General features: G+C 37.7%; 2 protein-coding genes across 2 annotated transcripts; one reads left to right on the forward strand and one right to left on the reverse strand.

Moving 5' to 3' along the window:
* Positions 1–437: 437 nt before the first annotated feature.
* Positions 438–13,713, forward strand: rab44 (RAB44, member RAS oncogene family). The gene is made up of 10 exons (XM_034300849.2): positions 438–10,432; positions 10,554–10,621; positions 10,834–10,955; positions 11,096–11,218; positions 11,310–11,391; positions 11,485–11,599; positions 11,830–11,928; positions 12,100–12,176; positions 12,267–13,502; positions 13,613–13,713. The coding sequence occupies exons 1-9, from the start codon at positions 494–496 to the stop codon at positions 12,352–12,354; spliced, it is 10,713 nt and encodes a 3,570-aa protein (XP_034156740.2). The 5' UTR covers positions 438–493; the 3' UTR covers positions 12,355–13,502; positions 13,613–13,713.
* On the reverse strand, positions 12,931–21,567 carry entpd8 (ectonucleoside triphosphate diphosphohydrolase 8). Its single transcript, XM_026915737.3, has 12 exons — positions 21,447–21,567; positions 20,237–20,286; positions 19,468–19,696; positions 19,009–19,138; positions 18,728–18,845; positions 18,421–18,571; positions 15,124–15,283; positions 14,776–15,006; positions 13,993–14,259; positions 13,603–13,713; positions 13,346–13,480; positions 12,931–13,125 (listed from the first exon to the last, which is right to left on the reverse strand). The coding sequence occupies exons 3-12, from the start codon at positions 19,653–19,655 to the stop codon at positions 12,931–12,933; spliced, it is 1,686 nt and encodes a 561-aa protein (XP_026771538.3). The 5' UTR covers positions 19,656–19,696; positions 20,237–20,286; positions 21,447–21,567.
* Positions 21,568–22,136: the final 569 nt, after the last annotated feature.

Genomic DNA, 22,136 nt, shown 5'->3' on the forward strand with positions numbered 1-22,136 from the left:
TGGAAACAGAGTAGAGAGACAGGATGTTCAAATGTCTCTGAATAGCCTAATACACAATGATAAGCCATCTATGGCCAAAACAATGGATGATCAATCCAGTTTAAATGTTATCATTAGAGACAAACAAGAAGATAAACACGAAAGAGAAGATGTAAACACACTGGAAGGTTGTAGTGCTGAAGATATAGGACAAGATGAAGTTACTGGAGTACAATCAGCCTCTTTGATAAATGAACATGAGCATGGGACTCCAGATGACAAAGTGGCTACAGTTATATGGCAAAATGTTAATACCAAAGCAAGCACAGAAGATGAGAATATAGTTGACCACTGCCTTGAGCATAAGGATGACACTTTAAAGCTAACTAAGGAGAGAATTTACAAGTCTAAAAGTGCAGAGGACATTGACGAGTATAAGGAGGTAAGTGTGGCTGGAGATAGAACAGATAATGATTCAGATGAAGGGGTGGCTGCAACAAACCTAAACCAAGCAATGCAGCCAGATAGAAACATCATTTCACCCCTAAAACTGAAAGATGAAGAAGTAGGAACATCTTCAGACCAATTCCTTTCATATGAATTCAAATTTCAGTGTGACAGTGAAATTAAATGTTACAGAGAAGAACAATATGATGTTTCTGAGGCCAGATGTTGGACAGGGGAAAGCAGTGCAGAAGAGGACATAGCTAAAAAAGACATGGTGGACATGTGTTATGATGTAGAAGAAAAATATAGAGAGATAGGGACAGAGAGAGAAGTGGAGAATGATGGCATGCAAGCTACAACTTCTAATCAGTTATTTTCTAAAGTAAGTTCAACAAATATGTTAGATTTTGTCACTGAATCTGAACTAATTCCTGCTGAAACTCTGTACGGGGAAACCGCAACCAGCAGCCAGACATGCAACCTTCAACATAACAATCCAGGGGAATTTCCAACTGAATTGGAGATGCAGTCAGAGGAAGGAGTTTGTTCTGATCAGGTGCTTGATGAAGTAATCAATGATAGATCTGAGTTTTTAGACATAGAAAGTGAGGTTATTGAGGAGGAGAATAATGACATAAAGGAAGAAATAAATGCTGGTTCCACAAAAGATTTTACCAAGGAGGACTTTATAAGAGTGAATGATGAAAAGGATGGCATGTCCACATTTATGAATGAGCGTGAAACGGCATCAGTCATCACAAATATACAAGATTATGCTTTTACAGACCAGGCATCCATGGTAGTCGAAGAACATAGTATTGGGAGTCCTGATAAAGGAAGTGGCAGCCCAGTTCATGCTTATCCTACAAGTGACCCAATGGAGATCATTCCTGAAACACAAGTCAAATTAGACATGCAGGTGTATAATGCCATAGGTTTACCTGATCAGAAGCAAAACATGTCTGAAGAATGTCTAGTAAATCCAACAAATACAGAATCTGAAGCAGAGCAGTTTGAAAGCACATCTCGAATTGTTTACATACAGGACTCAAGACAGGGTCAGGATGATGCAGTAGCAGAAAATGTTAGATTTAGCCCCTCTGAGAAAAAACAGATAGATTCAACTCAAAGGAGTCTTAGTGGACTGATCTCAGGAGGTGACCAGAAAGACAGTTTTAAAACAATGAAGGAAACCATGCAGGTACAAAGCTCAGAAGAGAGTACACCAATGTCAGAGGATGGAACACTCAGCCTCTCTCCTGAAACATGTTATCCTCAGTCCTCAGAGTCATTGAATATCATGGAACCTGAAGCAGAAAAAATGGATGAAAATGTGATTAAAGCTGTGGTTAAAAATGAGAACACATACACTTCACAAGAATATAATGAAACACGTCAGCACATCTCAACAGAAGTTGTCAACACAAATCAAGAATGTAGTGTACTTGACAGACAGGGTGAGGAAACAGTAGTGGTAAAAAATATTTGCAGAGGGCTGGATACCACACATGTAGTATTATCAGATGTGGTTGATACTGAGGTCCTCAACATGCAAAGCATAACAGAAGTGGTTGAAAGTACAGCACGAAATGAAGAAGCAGTATGGGAGGGAGACAAGGATGGTCAACGCATATCATTAGAAAATCTTCATCAAAATACTTATCCAGATTTGAAATTAGGACTGTCCAAATCATCAGAATGTACTGAGTTTGTTACTGATACAATAAATACCGATCACCTCATAACTTCTGCTGAACCTATGGATGCAGCTGAAATAGCTCAATTGTCAGAGGAAAACATCCTACAAGCCACCACTACTGCTTTTCATGAGGAAGCTTGTATGCTGATTAGCAAAGACAGTCACAGAAGAAAAATGGGATCAATACACAGGACTCTTGGAGGAAAGAGAGAAGAAAAAGATATAGATGAGGATATGTATGGAGAGGAGAAATATATGGCTTTTACAGATATATCTACGTGCTCACAACAATATATGTATTCTGAATTATCCTCTCAAATTTTTTTATCCTCTCAAACTACCATCGAACATTCATCAGCTGCAACAGAGCATGGTGATTTCAAGGAAGATGATAGAAATAGCGTAGAGACTGTGGAAAAGACAAATGCAGAAATCCATACGCAAACTCAGACTAAGAAAAAGAAGAAATTTGGATCAACACGGAGACCCCATGGAAGACACCAACCACATGCTGAAGGAGAGGAAGGAGAATGGAAAGATCCAGAAACTACAGAAGAAATTGAACATCAAATAATAACTCAAGCTGCTACTTCAAACCTGCTCACTGAACCACAGAATACTATGAGTGAGGTGACACTTGACATCCATGATTCACCAATGACAACTGAACAAAAAGAAATCATTAAAGCAGAAGTTGAAATCGTGACTGAAGGGATCGATGCGTCACTTGCCATATTATCACATGAGGTTGATCAGATTCACACTGTGGTCTCTGACGAGGTAAGCAATGCAGAAGGACTGACTGATATTATAGAGCAACATGAAAGATCAGGAGTGAATGAGGAGAATGTTGCCGAGTCAACACTTTTGTATGAGCAAGAAATGGAACCAGTCATCACAAAAATACAGGATGATGCTTTCACAGAACACGTCTCCCTAACAGTCAAAAAGCATGGTAATGGGAGTCCTGATAATGAACATGTTGCCAGTGAAGTTAATGTTTATAATACATGTGGCCCAGTGGAGCTCATTCCTGAAACACAGGCCATGTCAGACATGCAGATGAACACGGAACATATTCATGCAGTCGTATCTGATCAGAACCAAAACATATCTGAAGAACATCTAGAGAATCCAACTAACAGGGAATCCGAAGCAGAGCAACTTGAAAGCACAAGCCCATTTGTTCAGATACAGGAATCAAAATCATCTCAGCTTGATGTGACAAAAGAAACTTTGGAATTTAGCAGCTCTGAGAAAAGGAGGAAGATAGGTTCAACTCGAAAGAGCCTTAGAGGGCAAATCCCTAGAGGTGACCAGGAAAACAAACTGGAAGCGATAAAAGACAAAGAAAACATACAGGAACAAAATATGGACCAAGAAGGTACCAACACTGGGGAAATCGAGGAAGAGAATGATGATACAAAGGAAGAAATAAATGCTGGTATTACAGAAAACTTAATCAAAGAGGACATTACAACAGTATGTGCACAACAAAATGTGCTTTGTGAATTATCCTCTCAAACTACTGATCTGGGTTTATCTGCTCTCGAACATCCGTCACCTGCAACAGAGCATCCTGATTTCAAGCAAGATGATGGAAATATTACAGAGAATGTGGAAAAGACAAATGCAGAAATCCATACGCAAACTCAGACTAAGAAAAAGAAGAAATTTGGATCAACACGGAGACCCCATGGAAGACACCAACCACATGCAGAAGGAGAGGAAGGAGAATGGAAAGATCCAGAAAATACAGAAGAAATTGAACATCAAATAATAACTCAAGCTGCTACTTCAAACCTGCTCACTGAACCACAGAATACTATGAGTGAGGTGACACTTGACATCCATGATTCACCAATGACAACTGAACAAAAGGAAATCATTAAAGCAGAAGTTGAAATCGTGACTGAAGGGATCGATGCATCACCTGCCATATTATCACATGAGGTTGATCAGATTCACACTGTGGTCTCTGACGAGGTAAGCAATGCAGAAGGACTGACTGATATTATAGAGCAACATGAAAGATCAGGAGTGAATGAGGAAAATGTTGCCGAGTCAACACTTTTGTATGAGCAAGAAATGGAACCAGTCATCACAAAAATACAGGATGATGCTTTCACAGAACACGTCTCCCTAACAGTCAAAAAGCATGGTAATGGGAGTCCTGATAATGAACATGTTGCCAGTGAAGTTAATGTTTATAATACATGTGGCCCAGTGGAGCTCATTCCTGAAACACAGGCCATGTCAGACATGCAGATGAACACAGAACATATTCATGCAGCCGTATCTGATCAGAACCAAAACATATCTGAAGAACATCTAGAGAATCCAACTAACAGGGAATCCGAAGCAGAGCAACTTGAAAGCACAAGCCCATTTGTTCAGATACAGGAATCAAAATCATCTCAGCTTGATGTGACAAAAGAAACTTTGGAATTTAGCAGCTCTGAGAAAAGGAGGAAGATAGGTTCAACTCGAAAGAGCCTTAGAGGGCAAATCCCTAGAGGTGACCAGGAAAACAAACTGGAAGCGATAAAAGACAAAGAAAACATACAGGAACAAAATATGGACCAAGAAGGTACCAACACTGGGGAAATCGAGGAAGAGAATGATGATGCAAAGGAAGAAATAAATGCTGGTACTACAGAAAACTTAATCAAAGAGGACATTACAACAGTAAGTGCAGAACAAAATGTGCTTTGTGAATTATCCTCTCAAACTACTGATCTGGGTTTATCTGCTATCGAACATCCATCACCTGCAACAGAGCATCCTGATTTCAAGCAAGATGATGGAAATATTACAGAGAATGTGGAAAACAGAAATGCAGAAATCCATACACAAACTCAGACTAAGAAAAAGAAGAAATTTGGATCAACACGGAGACCCCATGGAAGACACCAACCACATGCAGAAGGAGAGGAAGGAGAATGGAAAGATCCAGAAAATACAGAAGAAATTGAACATCAAATCATAACTCAAGCTGCTACTTCAAACCTGCTCACTGAACCACAGAATACTATGAGTGAGGTGACACTTGACATCCATGATTCACCAATGACAACTGAACAAAAAGAAATCATTAAAGCAGAAGTTGAAATCGTGACTGAAGGGATCGATGCATCACCTGCCATATTATCACATGAGGTTGATCAGATTCACACTGTGGTCTCTGACGAGGTAAGCAATGCAGAAGGACTGACTGATATTATAGAGCAACATGAAAGATCAGGAGTGAATGAGGAGAATGTTGCCGAGTCAAAACTTTTATATGAGCAAGAAATGGAACCAGTCATCACAAAAATACAGGATGATGCTTTCACAGAACACGTCTCCCTAACAGTCAAAAAGCATGGTAATGGGAGTCCTGATAATGAACATGTTGCCAGTGAAGTTAATGTTTATAATACATGTGGCCCAGTGGAGCTCATTCCTGAAACACAGGCCATGTCAGACATGCAGATGAACACGGAACATATTCATGCAGTCGTATCTGATCAGAACCAAAACATATCTGAAGAACATCTAGAGAATCCAACTAACAGGGAATCCGAAGCAGAGCAACTTGAAAGCACAAGCCCATTTGTTCAGATACAGGAATCAAAATCATCTCAGCTTGATGTGACAAAAGAAACTTTGGAATTTAGCAGCTCTGAGAAAAGGAGGAAGATAGGTTCAACTCGAAAGAGCCTTAGAGGGCAAATCCCTAGAGGTGACCAGGAAAACAAACTGGAAGCGATAAAAGACAAAGAAAACATACAGGAACAAAATATGGACCAAGAAGGTACCAACACTGGGGAAATCGAGGAAGAGAATGATGATACAAAGGAAGAAATAAATGCTGGTACTACAGAAATCTTAATCAAAGAGGACATTACAACAGTAAGTGCAGAACAAAATGTGCTTTGTGAATTATCCTCTCAAACTACTGATCTGGGTTTATCTGCTCTCGAACATCCGTCACCTGCAACAGAGCATCCTGATTTCAAGCAAGATGATGGAAATATTACAGAGAATGTGGAAAAGACAAATGCAGAAATCCATACGCAAACTCAGACTAAGAAAAAGAAGAAATTTGGATCAACACGGAGACCCCATGGAAGACACCAACCACATGCAGAAGGAGAGGAAGGAGAATGGAAAGATCCAGAAACTACAGAAAAAATTGAACATCAAATCATAACTCAAGCTGCTACTTCAAACCTGCTCACTGAACCACAGAATACTATGAGTGAGGTGACACTTGACATCCATGATTCACCAATGACAACTGAACAAAAAGAAATCATTAAAGCAGAAGTTGAAATCATGACTGAAGGGATCGATGCATCACCTGCCATATTATCACATGAGGTTGATCAGATTCACACTGTGGTCTCTGACGAGGTAAGCAATGCAGAAGGACTGACTGATATTATAGAGCAACATGAAAGATCAGGAGTGAATGAGAAGAATGATATCGAGTCAACACTTTTATATGAGCAAGAAATGGAACCAGTCATCACAAAAATACAGGATGAGGCTTTCACAGAACATGTCTCAAACTTGTCACAGAGCATGTCTCAAACTAAGAAAAAGAAGAAATTTGGATCAACACGGAGACCCCATGGAAGACACCAACCACATGCTGAAGGAGAGGAAGGAGAATGGAAAGATCCAGAAAATACAGAACAAACTGAACATCAAATAATAACTCAAGCTGCTACTTCAAACCTGCTCACTGAACCACAGAATACTATGAGTGAGGTGACACTTGACATCCATGATTCACCAATGACAACTGAACAAAAAGAAATCATTAAAGCAGAAGTTGAAATCGTGACTGAAGGGATCGATGCGTCACTTGCCATATTATCACATGAGGTTGATCAGATTCACACTGTGGTCTCTGACGAGGTAAGCAATGCAGAAGGACTGACTGATATTATAGAGCAACATGAAAGATCAGGAGTGAATGAGGAAAATGTTGCCGAGTCAACACTTTTATATGAGCAAGAAATGGAACCAGTCATCACAAAAATACAGGATGATGCTTTCACAGAACACGTCTCCCTAGCAATCAAAAAGCATGGTAATGGGAGTCCTGATAATGAACATGTTGCCAGTGAAGTTAATGTTTATAATACATGTGGCCCAGTGGAGCTCATTCCTGAAACACAGGCCATGTCAGACATGCAGATGAACACAGAACATATTCATGCAGTCGTATCTGATCAGAACCAAAACATATCTGAAGAACATCTAGAGAATCCAACTAACAGGGAATCCGAAGCAGAGCAACTTGAAAGCACAAGCCCATTTGTTCAGATACAGGAATCAAAATCATCTCAGCTTGATGTGACAAAAGAAACTTTGGAATTTAGCAGCTCTGAGAAAAGGAGGAAGATAGGTTCAACTCGAAAGAGCCTTAGAGGGCAAATCCCTAGAGGTGACCAGGAAAACAAACTGGAAGCGATAAAAGACAAAGAAAACATACAGGAACAAAATATGGACCAAGAAGGTACCAACACTGGGGAAATCGAGGAAGAGAATGATGATACAAAGGAAGAAATAAATGCTGGTACTACAGAAATCTTAATCAAAGAGGACATTACAACAGTAAGTGCAGAACAAAATGTGCTTTGTGAATTATCCTCTCAAACTACTGATCTGGGTTTATCTGCTCTCGAACATCCGTCACCTGCAACAGAGCATCCTGATTTCAAGCAAGATGATGGAAATATTACAGAGAATGTGGAAAAGACAAATGCAGAAATCCATACGCAAACTCAGACTAAGAAAAAGAAGAAATTTGGATCAACACGGAGACCCCATGGAAGACACCAACCACATGCAGAAGGAGAGGAAGGAGAATGGAAAGATCCAGAAACTACAGAAAAAATTGAACATCAAATCATAACTCAAGCTGCTACTTCAAACCTGCTCACTGAACCACAGAATACTATGAGTGAGGTGACACTTGACATCCATGATTCACCAATGACAACTGAACAAAAAGAAATCATTAAAGCAGAAGTTGAAATCATGACTGAAGGGATCGATGCATCACCTGCCATATTATCACATGAGGTTGATCAGATTCACACTGTGGTCTCTGACGAGGTAAGCAATGCAGAAGGACTGACTGATATTATAGAGCAACATGAAAGATCAGGAGTGAATGAGAAGAATGATATCGAGTCAACACTTTTATATGAGCAAGAAATGGAACCAGTCATCACAAAAATACAGGATGAGGCTTTCACAGAACATGTCTCAAACTTGTCACAGAGCATGTCTCAAACTAAGAAAAAGAAGAAATTTGGATCAACACGGAGACCCCATGGAAGACACCAACCACATGCTGAAGGAGAGGAAGGAGAATGGAAAGATCCAGAAAATACAGAACAAACTGAACATCAAATAATAACTCAAGCTGCTACTTCAAACCTGCTCACTGAACCACAGAATACTATGAGTGAGGTGACACTTGACATCCATGATTCACCAATGACAACTGAACAAAAAGAAATCATTAAAGCAGAAGTTGAAATCGTGACTGAAGGGATCGATGCGTCACTTGCCATATTATCACATGAGGTTGATCAGATTCACACTGTGGTCTCTGACGAGGTAAGCAATGCAGAAGGACTGACTGATATTATAGAGCAACATGAAAGATCAGGAGTGAATGAGGAAAATGTTGCCGAGTCAACACTTTTATATGAGCAAGAAATGGAACCAGTCATCACAAAAATACAGGATGATGCTTTCACAGAACATGTCTCAAACATGTCACAGAACATGTCTCAAACTAAGAAAAAGAAGAAATTTGGATCAACACGAAGGTTCCATGGAAGACACCAACCACATGCTGTAGGAGAGGAAGGAGAATGGAAAGATGTGGAAGATACAGAAGAAATACAAATCGTAGGTCAAGCAGCTAGTTCAAACTTGCTTACTGAGCTACAGGATGCTATAAGTGAGTTGTCACTTGATATCCTTGAACCATCCTTGAGAAATGAGCAAGGTATCGAGTGCACTGAAAATGAAAGTGCCAATCAACCAGCATATCCTACTCATGGCCCAATAGAACTTATTCCTGAAACACACGCTAGATTAGACATGCCAGTTGTATCTGAACAGTACCACATGATGTCTGAAGAACATCTAGAGAATCCAAAAAACAGAGACTCAAAACCAGAGCAATGTGAAAGCACATGCTCAGTTGTTCACATACAGGAATTAAAACTGGCCCCGGATGAAATGGCAACACAGAATTCAGGACATTCAGGAAACTCTGGGAGAAGGAAGAAGATAGCTTCAACTCGAAGGAGTCTTAGAGTGATAAAGGAAAAAGAAAACATCCAGGAACAAACAACAGAAGAAATTACATCAACCTCAGAGAAAGATCATGCACAAGAAAGGACATTCAACTTAACTACCGAAATATCTCATCAATCCATACAAACACATTCTGAGCCACTAAACATCATAGATCCTGAAGCAGAAAAAATGAGTTCAACTTGCAAGAATCTTGAAGAAGGACAAAGTAAACAGGAAGCATTGCAAAAAACTAAAGATATGAACCCAAGATATGCTGGAGACATTGATAGAGAGCATTTAAAATTAGTAGCAATAGAAGACTCAGTTAACCCTGATTCAATCTTTGGTGACACAAAGACAAGAGTACCAGAGTATGAACCACAAATTCATAATAATCTTGATCAGTCAGAAGGCTCCCTTCTTAGTGAGATAGAGTTTTACCTAAATAAAAGTTTTGAATGTACCCTAAATACTACAGCTCTTAACCCTAATATATCAGAATTCTCAGAACCAATGTCTGAGGTGTCTCTTCAGCTACCATCATCTCAGAACCCTCAAATTCACATGGAACCGAGCTCCCCAGCAAGAAGGAGAAAAATGGGGTCAAGTCGCAAGACGTCTAGAAACAAGCATGCAGAAAAAATATCCAATGAGAGTGGAGGGTCAGAACAGGAAAAAGAGAATTTGGACAAGAATAATGCTAAAAATAGTGAACCTAAAAGAGAGGCAAAGACAGTTAAGGAAACTGTCATGGCAGCAGGCACAGAAGACATGAAAGAATCGGTTGAACTCATGTCTGAAGTTCAAGCTCTCTCTCGAATAAATGAGAGTAGTACACAAGAAACAGGGCAACTGCTTCCAGAAGGTAGGCGAAAGTTTGGGTCCAGACGTACAGCGAAGGGAAGAAGTGGTCTAGGTGCATTTACACATGATGATTATGAGAGCAACCAGAAAAAAACAGATGATCAAGTGACTAAGGATGACTCAAGGGTATGCATGTAATATCTCTATTAAATTGTTTACGATTAATTTGATCACTTTTTACTTATTTACAAATGTATATTCTTCTCCACGATTTATTTGTTTGAATTTAACAGCCTGTATTTCACAGGTCTCTGATCCATATTTCATCTCGGAACCAGAGACTACACCAATCTCTCACCCAGTCTCTGAGCCAAGGTATAGATGAAACTTCTCTGGCATTTTTTTTTTTAACCACATTTCCAAATGCCTTAACTCTAATCAATCTTTCTTTATTCTGGCTGTTATGCACATTATGGATATTGCTAAATCATCTGAATTGCACACACTGCAGGGACTGCCTTTGTTGTTTGTTCATTCATGTTCTGTCATTATTATCATATGCTTTCTGTATTGTTTTTCTTCTCCAGACCAGAAATTGAAGAGGTTAGAAAAACTGTTGTGAAAGATACAAATGCATCTACCAAAGCTGGCGTTGTTGTAAACACTGGAGGAAGACAGAAAATAGACTTTGATCAATGGAATGAGCAACGTGAGTACAGAAATCAAGCTCCTGCAAAAAAAAAAAAAAAAAAAGTAGTTCAGGCTCTGGGGGTACGAAGGGGTAGGAAATGGTGTTGTGGTAGGAAGTGGTGTTAAACAGCATGTAGCAACCTAAACCTACTTGTGTAGTTCCAGATTTTGGACTAGCGATATATAACGTTGTGATGGTGGGAAACAGCAACGTGGGCAAGACGTCCTTTATAAAACGTTTACAGAGTGGACAATTCACCCCAGACTACGGTGCTACTATTGGTGAGCCTGAGCATTTCGTTTAAATGCCTTGTAACTGTTATCTATAGATCTGAAACTGTGGCCATTTAAATGCGTGCCTTTGTGTATTCAGGTGTTGACACCTTTATCCAGACTGTTACATTTGGTAGTAGAACAGTTAAACTGTATGTGTGGGACACAGCAGGTCAGGAGAGGTAAGATAACAACTGACAAAGAATTCATACATGAGTAATTAAAAATATCCAGTGATTTTTTAAATTATTAATTTATGGAAATGTCATAATCAGGTATCACAGCATCACTAGGCAGGTCTTCCACAAGGCCCAGGGGCTTCTGCTGATGTATGATATCACATCTTCTCAGAGTTTCCATGCTGTTCGTGCCTGGATCTCCCAGGTTCAGGTTAGTTTACCAATGTATAAAAATGGAGAAGAAAGGGAGGACAGTAGCCCATTAATAGTCCATTAATGTTTTGGCATAAAAATGTCACTGAGGTTCATTGAATTAATCTTAAAAACTTTGAATTCCTTAAATAATATAATGTGCCTTTCCATAAACATTTCATTGTCATTCAGAATGTACAATCTTCAAGTCATCTCCTCCCTCCATTAATTATATATAATCCTGCACAGGAAAAGGCTCCCTCTGATGTCATCTTGATGTTACTTGGCAACAAAAATGACTGTGCTCATCGAGAAGTCCAGCTACAGGAAGGGGAGGATCTATCAAAAGTACAGTGATACAAATACTGACCTTGCCACTTATCAACTGTGTATACATTTGATTAATATTGATATGTCATTCTTAACTAATAGTCTACTATTTTAGTCTACATAAGAACATTGCCAAGCTTGCATGAAATATATTAATTTTGCAATTGTTTCAATTTTTAACCAACACAGGAGTATAACATTCATTTTATGGAGTGCAGTGCTGCGACTGGTGACAATGTGTCAGAATCTCTGAAGACTCTAGCATGGTAAGGCAAAAAAAAAGTCTATCAACTCAGTTTTATCATTTTATTATAAAACAACTTGCTCACTCTTTGTGTGTTTCTTATTATCACAAGGTTATTGGTGAAACAGAGAGTGAGGAAAGATGAGCAACATACAACATTACAGCCAAAGCCACAAAATAAGAAGTCAGGTTGCTGTTGAAAACACCTTCGCTGTATACACACACACACACACACACACACACACATACACACACACACACCTATATCTTTGTCCATACACTTTATCAAATATATGTGTACAAAATGTGTAATAGTATAGAGAATATTATAGAATGTTCACTTAAAATATTTCCATTGTCTTCATCTATTCTTATCTATTTTTGGCAGGGCATGCATTATTTAATTAACCTATTTTTACGTGCTTTGTGCTGTTCCATGAAACTGAACAATTCTGATGAAATCTGGTGGATTAATGATTACTATTACCTTACATTACTGTTTCTTTTTGTATTATGTACCTGAATTCAGTGCAGGCTTGGATTCAGGTCAGGGCAGAAAGTCTTTTTATAACTGCATTTAGCAATAAATCATGTGAAATATTGGGTAATATGCTGTATAAACTTTGTGGTGTTCTTGGAAGGTATTGGCCAATATGAATTGAATATGAAACCAACTTAAATTAAGCTGAAATGGCTGAACTGAAATTAAGCTGAAGAACAAAAATATAATTTATCCCAACCCTGTAATAATTCACATAATTACACAATGTGCGTCTCTATGAGGATGGACCCCACACACACAAAATGGTAAGAATACACAGGCTGAGAAGAAGTACAAAGACAATGAAGAAAACCTCTGCTGCCCACTGACTGGTTTGGACCCCTGTCACCACTAGAGGGCGGTCAGAGGGAATCAGATAGGACAGGTTCAGCATATAGCCCAGAGTCCAGCCTATGTCAGTGTCTGCCACCTGTAATGTAAACATCACCAGTATTTATATTCTGAGTTTAAGATCTGAAATTAAAATTATTTTTGTCTTATTTAACAGTAATGTACTGTATTATTATATACAATAAACCAGTGGCATTGATACTGTAATAATAAATGCGTAGATGCCACCATGTACTGCTGCACTAACACAATTATGATACGATGTCTGCCATACTGATATGATTTTCTGTATTGCAAACCTGTTTTTGAAAAGAGATTTTATCCCAGTTGGTCTCGAATTTATATCCTTTGAGGAGAATAACCATGATGTAATGAGCTGAACAACAGTAATCTCTGAGGTACTTCTCCTTCACCGTTGGATATTCTGCCACAAGCTGAAAAAGAGAAGCAATAGTTGTAAGAATTATAAGCTTTACCATAAGCACTTACACAAGATTGCTGCTTTTTCTATGCCCACTGGTAAACCCACAGAATGTTGAGAGATATGATTACTCACTGTCTTCCAGGTTTTGTTGCAGTAAGACTCAATGGTGGAATTAACATGAGACAACGAAGCCCTTGGTGCAAGACCAAGGAAGTCAAAGGTATAGAAGTATGCAGAGAATGCCTGAAATGGACAAGGAATGGATTTTTTATATTGGTGCATAAAATTGCAAAATCATTGTCCTATGTCAGTCATGCACACTCTTCAGTTACTAAATAATCCTTGCTGTAGGTCATGGGTGCTCAACTATTCCTATTCTAACCTAATACACTAAATCACCAAATCTGATGAATTTACTCAGATGTCTTTATTCAGGGAAATCAAGAATCTGTAAATGTTCAAATTGGCACTTAAAAGTATCAATTGAATAATAAATCTAGCAAACAAACAGAAAACACTCACAAAAAACTCTCCATTGACAGGAGGTTGGTAAACTCCATCAAAGCCACAGTCTGGGTAAAGTGAACAGTTCGTCACATCTACAATCATCTCTATCAGTGACACACACAGTGCAGAATCACCAGTTCCAGAGAAAGTGACCTGTTCCAAGGGGTCATAAGGGGTCGGCTTGACCACACAAGGAGAGTCGTAAATGTCCCCCAGCTTTACCGTCAGATTGTAGCCTCTGTGGTAGCATGGATGCTTGATAACAGAAGAGGGACTAGTAGTCTAAAAGGAATAAACACACACAGATGATCTCAGCTTATTATAACTGTAACATGTATCAGTAACTGAATGCTTTAACATTTGAATGCAGAGCACAAATTCCGAGTATGGGTCACCATACTTGGCTACACGTCACTTCACTATCACTATCACTATCACTTCAAATGATATTCCAAACAGTCTTGTGTAATATTCAAGCATGCAAAAACAACTCATTATATAAGTGTTCGAATATTAAATAGTATGAATATTATGAATTACGATAAAAGTTTAACATTATACCAGCAATACAAGATAGAATAATAGTATATAATAATAGAGTGGTCTACTATTAATAGCATTAATCTTCACACTATCAAAAGGTACATCAGGCCAAGAATTTATTGTCTGGTCAATGTATTAACTTTTATTGTATGTAATGCTTGTTTGATGGCAGAAAGAATTCTTTAGAGGCAATTACAATTACCTAGTTATTTGCTATAACTGCACTATAATTATAATAAAAATCTGAGCACTAACCTTCTGAAGATACGCCTGGAGTTTCTTCAAGGCTTGATCTTTGCCATAGCACAGGTAACTGTGTGTATACAACTGGTACCTGTAGTTATAGAGCTGGAGGTCAAAAGCAGACTGTGGGTCTTTAACTGGATCTCTTGGTATGAAGGAAATCTGAGTGGATGCACCACCTAAGTCTAGAGCTCCTAAAATATTCCCAGCTTTAGGGTGAATCCATTTACCATCGAATGCATACTGTTTTGAAGGAAAATAGTTTGGAATTATGGATTCATGTAAATATCATAATGATATCCAATCATTCAAGTTATATTATAGATATAAATTTTGTACTTGTCCTAAAGAAACCCTTACCTTAATGAAGCCCTCCAAAAGATAATTGATGGTGATCCAGCCATAGGCCCCCTCCTCCATACCAGTGATAATTCTGGCCCCACGAAAATCAAAGGGATAACTTTGTATAGTTTTGGCCACCTCATTAAGTATTCGGTCTGACTGAGTTTTGTTTTGTAAACTGTGGAATATAGTAATAATGATAGATATTAGATGTGATTTTTTTTTCCTATATGGCCAAAGGTTGTGGACACCTGACCATCACACCCATATGTGCTTTTTGAACATCCCATTCCAGATTTAGTCCCCTCTTTGCTGTTATAATAACCTCCACTCTTCTGGGAAGGCCTTCCACCAGATTTTGGAGTGTGGCTGTGGGGATTTGTGCTCATTCAGCCACAAGAGCATTAGTGAAGTCAGACACTGATTGTGGATGAGGAGCTCTGGGATGCAGTCAGCATTCCAGTTCATCCCAAAGGTGTTCAGTGGGGTTGAGGACAATGCAAATGCACAAGTCACTTGCGTTCGTCCACCCCAACCTTGGCAAACCATGTCTTCATGGAGCTCACTTTGTGCACAGGAGAACTGTCATGCTGCAGCAGGTTTGAGCCGCTTAGCTTTAGTAGGGAAATTGTAAAGCTACAGCATACAAAGACATCCTATACAATTGTGTGTTTCCAATTTTGTGGCAACAGTTTGGAGAAGGCCCTCATATGAGTGTGATGGACAAGTGTCCACATACTTTTGGCTATATAGTGTACATTAGCTTTAACATTACAGGGATTCGTTGACTTTAATCTGATTTACATTTGAATACAAATACAGAGTTTTATTCCACAAAGAGACAAATAAGAATCGCTCAACAAAAAGTATAAAACTGTTACTTGGTGTACATGTTCTCTGTTGAAAATTTCCGTAGGTAGAAGACATATTCCAACCAATGAAGGAATATAATCTTTAAATTGTCTTAGAGTAACAGATGGCAACAACACCACAACGCTGTTGAATTTTCAAATCTGACTGGTCAGGAGGTGCTGATTAATATTTTATAACAGCATGGCTCTGGCAATAGTAACGAATACAAGACCGGGTTTGTCGTTATAGGAAAATAATTAACAACCGAGTGGTATGTTGTGGCTCAAAGTTTTTTCAAAGTTTTTTGTTCTTATAACAATGATTAAATTTTTCCCTTCATTTTCTCCCAAATTTGGTCACCTGCCAATTCCGATCCACTGGCCACCCATCACACAACAGCCAAAATCATTATTTCAAACTACCGCTCATACTGCATCACAGTGCAGCGTAACACACTCAGACGAAAGGCTAGTGTTGCTGTGTGATTGACAGGGGAGAGAGAGTATGAGAGAATGCCATCCCTCCCACCCATAGAGCATGGCCAATTTTACTCCTAGCTACAGTTGGCTGTGGCCTCATCAAAAAAAAAAATTATTATTAATTAAAAAAAATGACACATCATACTTTTTTTATCAGTATGTATAGTATACTGCAAAAAATTATATGATACCTTAGCACATTAAGATATCTTGAATAAAAGAAAAGTTATCTAATATTTCTCATTAAGAGATTATTATATAACAAAGATAATACCATTAAACCTATTTCTAGATAAATTTACTAATTTCAAGCTTAAAGATGCCTTATTCTATTGGCAGGTATTTTTGCTTCTTTCTAGAAATAAAAGCTTGAAATAAGAATTATTCTGCCAATAAAATAAAACATTTCCATTCTTGAAATGAGTAAAAAAAATCTAGATATGTGCTTAATAATCTTATATTTGTTTAAAAATAATCTAATAAAAGGAAATAGTTGCCTATATTCAAGATATTTTTAGTTACATTTACTGTACATCCGTGAAACAACTTCCTGTTATCACTTTATAGCAGCTATAAACAGCCGTTCCCTCACATTCTCTTGAAGTTACTAAGACAAAAAAGGCAGCTTGTTTATATGTTTTTCTTTGTTAAATGTTATTATAGAAACAATAACATATTAGAATTACCTTTCATTCAAATTAGTAATAGGAATTGTTAGTTACTATGGATATAATAACAGTTAATTCCAGGGGACTTGTATGGTGGACACACCATATATAAGTCTAATAAGAAACATTAAAAAACATGCAATTTAACAAAGAAAAACATATAAACAAGCTTCATTTTTGTCATATTAACTTATTAACAATTAACTATTAACTATTAACAAGAGAAATTATAGCTGCTATAATGTAAGTGACAACAGGAACTAACATGTTTCAGGGATGTTCCACAGCATTAAATGTACTTATATACTGATACGTTTAATTATTTTTTTTTTTAAATCATTGCTATAAAAACACTTGAGGCCATGGCACACCACCATGTTGTTGATTATTTTCCTGTAACAGACTGATGACATAATATCTCTCTCCATGGCCATATTTCTTTACATTTAGATATTGTATAATGTTCCAAGACATTATTTAGAATTTTTACACCTTTAACCTGCATGAAGTACGGTATACAGGATGGGCACTGTGCATATAATTTCAAAATATCAAAATAGAGCCCATCCTTCCGTAAATATATAACAAGACAGACTGGATTCTATTTGTATGGCATCAAGACATTTGTATTTGTCTATGCCATGTGTGCATCTGTAAACAGGGTGACAAAAAGTGATTGGCCTGTCTTTTTGTAGTGTTTTTGAGCTGAAGACTTCTAGCACAGTCTATATCCAGGAGCCCTGGATTTTCATTACGCACCAGGATGTGTATTTTTAAGCCACTGTGAAGGTATTGTCAGCAAATGGCAAATCAAGTCACTACAATGGCACTGTATTGACATACAATACAGTTGTTGCTTAAAATATCACCAATCAAGATAACATGCAGATGTTCACATTTTGAATATGTTTAATATAGTCAACCATAGCTATGCTAAGTCTAGTACTGACTGGATAGATGGCATGTCAAGAGTTTGGCAACAGGAAGCGTTCTCTAGGTTTTATAAATACTTTAAATTGCTACTCTTTACATTTGGATTTGCCAACATTTGCAGGTGCAGGAAAAGCCTACCCAGTCTGCACTCTGTTTGTAAAAACGTTTGAAAAATGTTTTGTGTTTATAATTACACGTACACTAATTGCATTTTAAAAAACAGGAAAAAGCAAATCAAGTGTTCAGACGAACGTGCTGTATAAATAAAGGTGACTTGATGAAGTGACTTGCCTTTTGTATGAAGAGTGGCATATGATCATTCCTTTAATTCTTACAAATTAAAATCAAATATACCAAAGGATTAATAAGGGAGAGACTCTCACCTGAGAAGCCTCATGCCTGCTGTGGCTCCCAGGTAGACAGGAGTTGTCTTTTGCTGACTTGCAGGGACCTTTGCCATTGCAATATTCAAGCACTCTCTTAAGCTCTCTCCAGCGCCGGGAGGATTTGTAACATAACTGGATATACCATCACCTAAAAAACAGAGAATTGTGCTCATCCATTATTTTTGCTGCATTAGTATGACCACAGATCGGAAACTGCAGCACCTTTCGAAGTACTGTAATACAGGCAAAAATAAACGGCATCCTTTTGCTAATAGCAACAGACATTCTACCAATCAGTTTCTACCTTTCACATCACAGGTCAGAGTCTGAGAGACAATTCCTGTGTCGTTTTCTTTGTTCCCTGGCCATTGATACAGGAAGAGGGCTGTGTGTGAGGAACCTGCATCAAACACCATCCCATACTGAGGAAATCAGACAAAAGCAATTAATTCACTTACTTTTCCAAATACTAAGAATCCTTCCTTACAGTTAGAGCTTACATATAATGGTGTAATGTAATTTAATGTTAAAATGAATACTTTGCACCATATGACTTATGTTCATACAAACAAAATAAGGTTTAACCTGTGTTGAGTACGGCAGTTCTGCTTTCTGACGATTAACAATGGTGAGGATTAGAACGATGATGGTCATGCATGTTATAGCTACCACTGCAACACCTAGTAGCACAGGTTTTAAATGTAGCCTCATATCTCTGTACAAACACACACACACATCCTGTCAAAGCTGGGGTAAATTCAGGCAGAAACATAGAACAATAAATGACATACAGTATGTGTTAATGATGAAATTCTATGGCTTTTAAAGTATTCTGTCAAAACATTTGTGTCTATATACAATGTTTTGTCCTTTTAAATATTTGATCATTAGTTGTAACATACAAACAAACTTGGACTCCACAATGACTCAACTATGAGTTAACTATTAATCCTGAGTACAAGAGAACTATGCTAGTAAAATACTGATAGGAATGTTGAATGGCACGTCAGTGACAGAATACAGAGAAAATAAATCTTTGCTTACCTTGTGTAAAACTGTAGTCTTCCCTGAGTGATACGACAAAGCACATTCACACTAGGCACACTTGGTGCAATAGGCAAAACAACACAATATGCTGTCACACCTTCACTTCGAACATCTTCTGGCAAATGAACCAATGCTTCCTCTTTCCCAGACTGCTTCCAACTAATCACACACTCATGGACATACATGCACACACCCTGCTGGTTGCATCAGGGTAGGAGTATTGCCCCTATTATATCCAGAAACATATCCACTTCATGCATGAATTATTAGATTATTAAAGCACAGTAGTTATAGTCTGAATAATCTAAGGAAAAAAACTATTTTTAACATGTAAAAAACATGTAAAAAACATGTAAAAAAAAAAAAAAAAAGCTTGACGGATTTTACATCTAACAGTTATATACACTACATACTACATACTATATACCAGTTACGTACCATCTTAGTTGTAATGATACTGCTGTGTGTGGGGTTTTTTTTTTTTTGTATTTTTTTAAAGGTTATCAGAAAAAGCTGAGAAATGTGTTTTTGAAAGAAGAAATGTGTCATCAATTAATGGGTTTGAGAATGTACATGTTATGCAATAATGATGCAGAATTCAAAATATCTAACTGAATATTTCATATATGTATTCACAGACCAGATACATTTTCTAATTCTTGTACTGAGCAGAGCCATCAGGCATGTTAGTCTTATTTCTATAGTGATAGCTTTGATTTGAAAAACAGTTGCACAATAATCTCATATGTCCTTTCAGTCAACTCACCTCAGGATCCCTATTAACATTCCACAAAAGGTTTCCTCCTACTTGTGTACCTTCAACACAAAGAAAATTGTAATCTCCTCCTGTCATGCTCAATTATGAATTACCACTGAAAACAAGGGAATAGTGAGAAACCTATCATACATCAGATTAAATTTCCCATATGAATACACTAATCAGCCATCTAACTGGTGTTCTGAATCATGCAATTATGCTTTTCACAGAACACACATGGAAACACACACAGACATTCTTGAAAGCCTTATCTTAGAAATAATCCTAGCACACACAATAAATAGAAATTCAACGCTTAGAAAGGTTTGCTGAAGTCATTATAAAAATAGTCTTATTTAACAAACAATACACACAATGTTGCGTTACCTTACTTTCACACTTAATGATACTCCAGGTACTCCAGGTAACTGGACGCCAGTGTTCCAGTCAGTTCTAACGTGAGATTGATCTGCTCTCCAAACATTAATTCTGTGCTAATTTAAACTGAGTTGTTCTTGAACATGAGCAACTGTTTAATCAAAAGATATTTTAGAAAACCTTGGAAGGTGCTAAAGACATAAATGTGTCATGAAAACAGTTCAAAAGACAAGTTATTGCAGATTATTTACAAGGACTTCAGCACTGTTGCTGTTTTTATCAGTGTATTTGGCAAAGATTACTACAAGGATACTTCCCAGAATCATTAAACAAGTGATAAAAACATTAGTATGACAGGTAAAAATCCACAGGCATTTCTTGCACATTATGACTGTGTTCATTAAAGAATAAATAAATGAATTTGCTCTTCAAAAAACACTGCTGCCTAAATCAAATTTGATAAAGTTAATCTAAACTTTAGGGTGGTCAAATTATAAATTTATAAGTTAGCCCACCTTGCAAGTAAAAGCTTCAGTATACCACCCTGGCCTGTGATTTGGTTGCCTGTAAATCTATAATTGAGTATATTAAACAGTGTTAGCTAACATAATGTAAAAACATTTCGAACTAGTCTGCTGGTGAAGTGCATGAACACAGACATTTTTTTAAAAACAAGCATAGGATAACAAAAACTAAGTCATTGGCCAATGTTTTAGCTCTGAGATGAGGTGATTTTGTCCACTTTATTTTCCCTTTATATATTCCACTGCCACTGGTGACTGTTATTTATAGCAAGAGACTTATATGACAGTGATGTATTGTATTTTTTATTTGCACATACCTGCATTTTCCTGATTTTGAAAAGATCTTCCATGCCCATTATTTAATCCATCTTGTAAAAACCAGATCATGTCTTTGCCAATGTATGTAGTGAAGCATGCAGTGGGTTTGAGAAGCATGTGTTACAGATACAGCATCAGAGTGTGTCACACCACCATGAAGAGCATTAACTTTAAACACACATAACAAACAAAGACTTTGGTCAATAAAGAGTAGGGTACATGTCTGCCAGGTCAGTACAAATAAAGACCCAATAGCCCACACACAAAATCTGCTTGTCTTGAGCTACTGATTCTTTCAACCCAGACTTTAGGTAAACCTGCATTGCGTATGGGAGAAGTCAACACTGCTGTGCAGAATTTGTCTTGAATGGGTTACAACAGCTGAAGACAATGGTGGGTGTTGATGTTCTCAGCTAAAAAGTGTCTCCAGTGGACACAAGAGAATCAAGACTGGACCACTGACGAGTGGATAATAAGTAGTCTGGTCAAACAAATGCAAATTTACCTTTGGAGGAAGAAGAGGCAATTGAATCCAAACCGTACAGCTGTTTTTTTGTTTTTGTTTTTTGCAGAAGCTGTGCAATTCATTCATTTCCACATGGTACGTCCAGCACTGTGTAGAATCCATGCTTAGGCAAATGAATTCAGTAGGTCAAAGAAGGCCAAATACACTACTAGATATGTGTACT

Source organism: Pangasianodon hypophthalmus, chromosome 2 (genome assembly GCF_027358585.1).
Source record: "Pangasianodon hypophthalmus isolate fPanHyp1 chromosome 2, fPanHyp1.pri, whole genome shotgun sequence".
NCBI lineage: Eukaryota > Metazoa > Chordata > Actinopteri > Siluriformes > Pangasiidae > Pangasianodon > Pangasianodon hypophthalmus.

What these genes read in the sequence shown, in the direction of transcription:
- entpd8 (XM_026915737.3), bottom strand. Translation starts at nt 19,655, where the DNA reads ATGTATGTCCATGAGTGTGTGATTAGTTGGAAGCAGTCTGGGAAAGAG. An exon ending in TTTTGGAGGGCTTCATTAAG is followed by an intron (nt 15,007 to 15,123) that starts GTAAGGGTTTCT and finishes CCTTCAAAACAG; the next exon opens with TATGCATTCGATGGTAAATG. An exon ending in TCCAGGCGTATCTTCAGAAG is followed by an intron (nt 14,260 to 14,775) that starts GTTAGTGCTCAG and finishes TATTCCTTTTAG; the next exon opens with ACTACTAGTCCCTCTTCTGT.
- rab44 (XM_034300849.2), top strand. Translation starts at nt 494, where the DNA reads ATGCAGCCAGATAGAAACATCATTTCACCCCTAAAACTGAAAGATGAA. An exon ending in TGATCAATGGAATGAGCAAC is followed by an intron (nt 10,956 to 11,095) that starts GTGAGTACAGAA and finishes CTACTTGTGTAG; the next exon opens with TTCCAGATTTTGGACTAGCG. An exon ending in AGACTACGGTGCTACTATTG is followed by an intron (nt 11,219 to 11,309) that starts GTGAGCCTGAGC and finishes TTGTGTATTCAG; the next exon opens with GTGTTGACACCTTTATCCAG.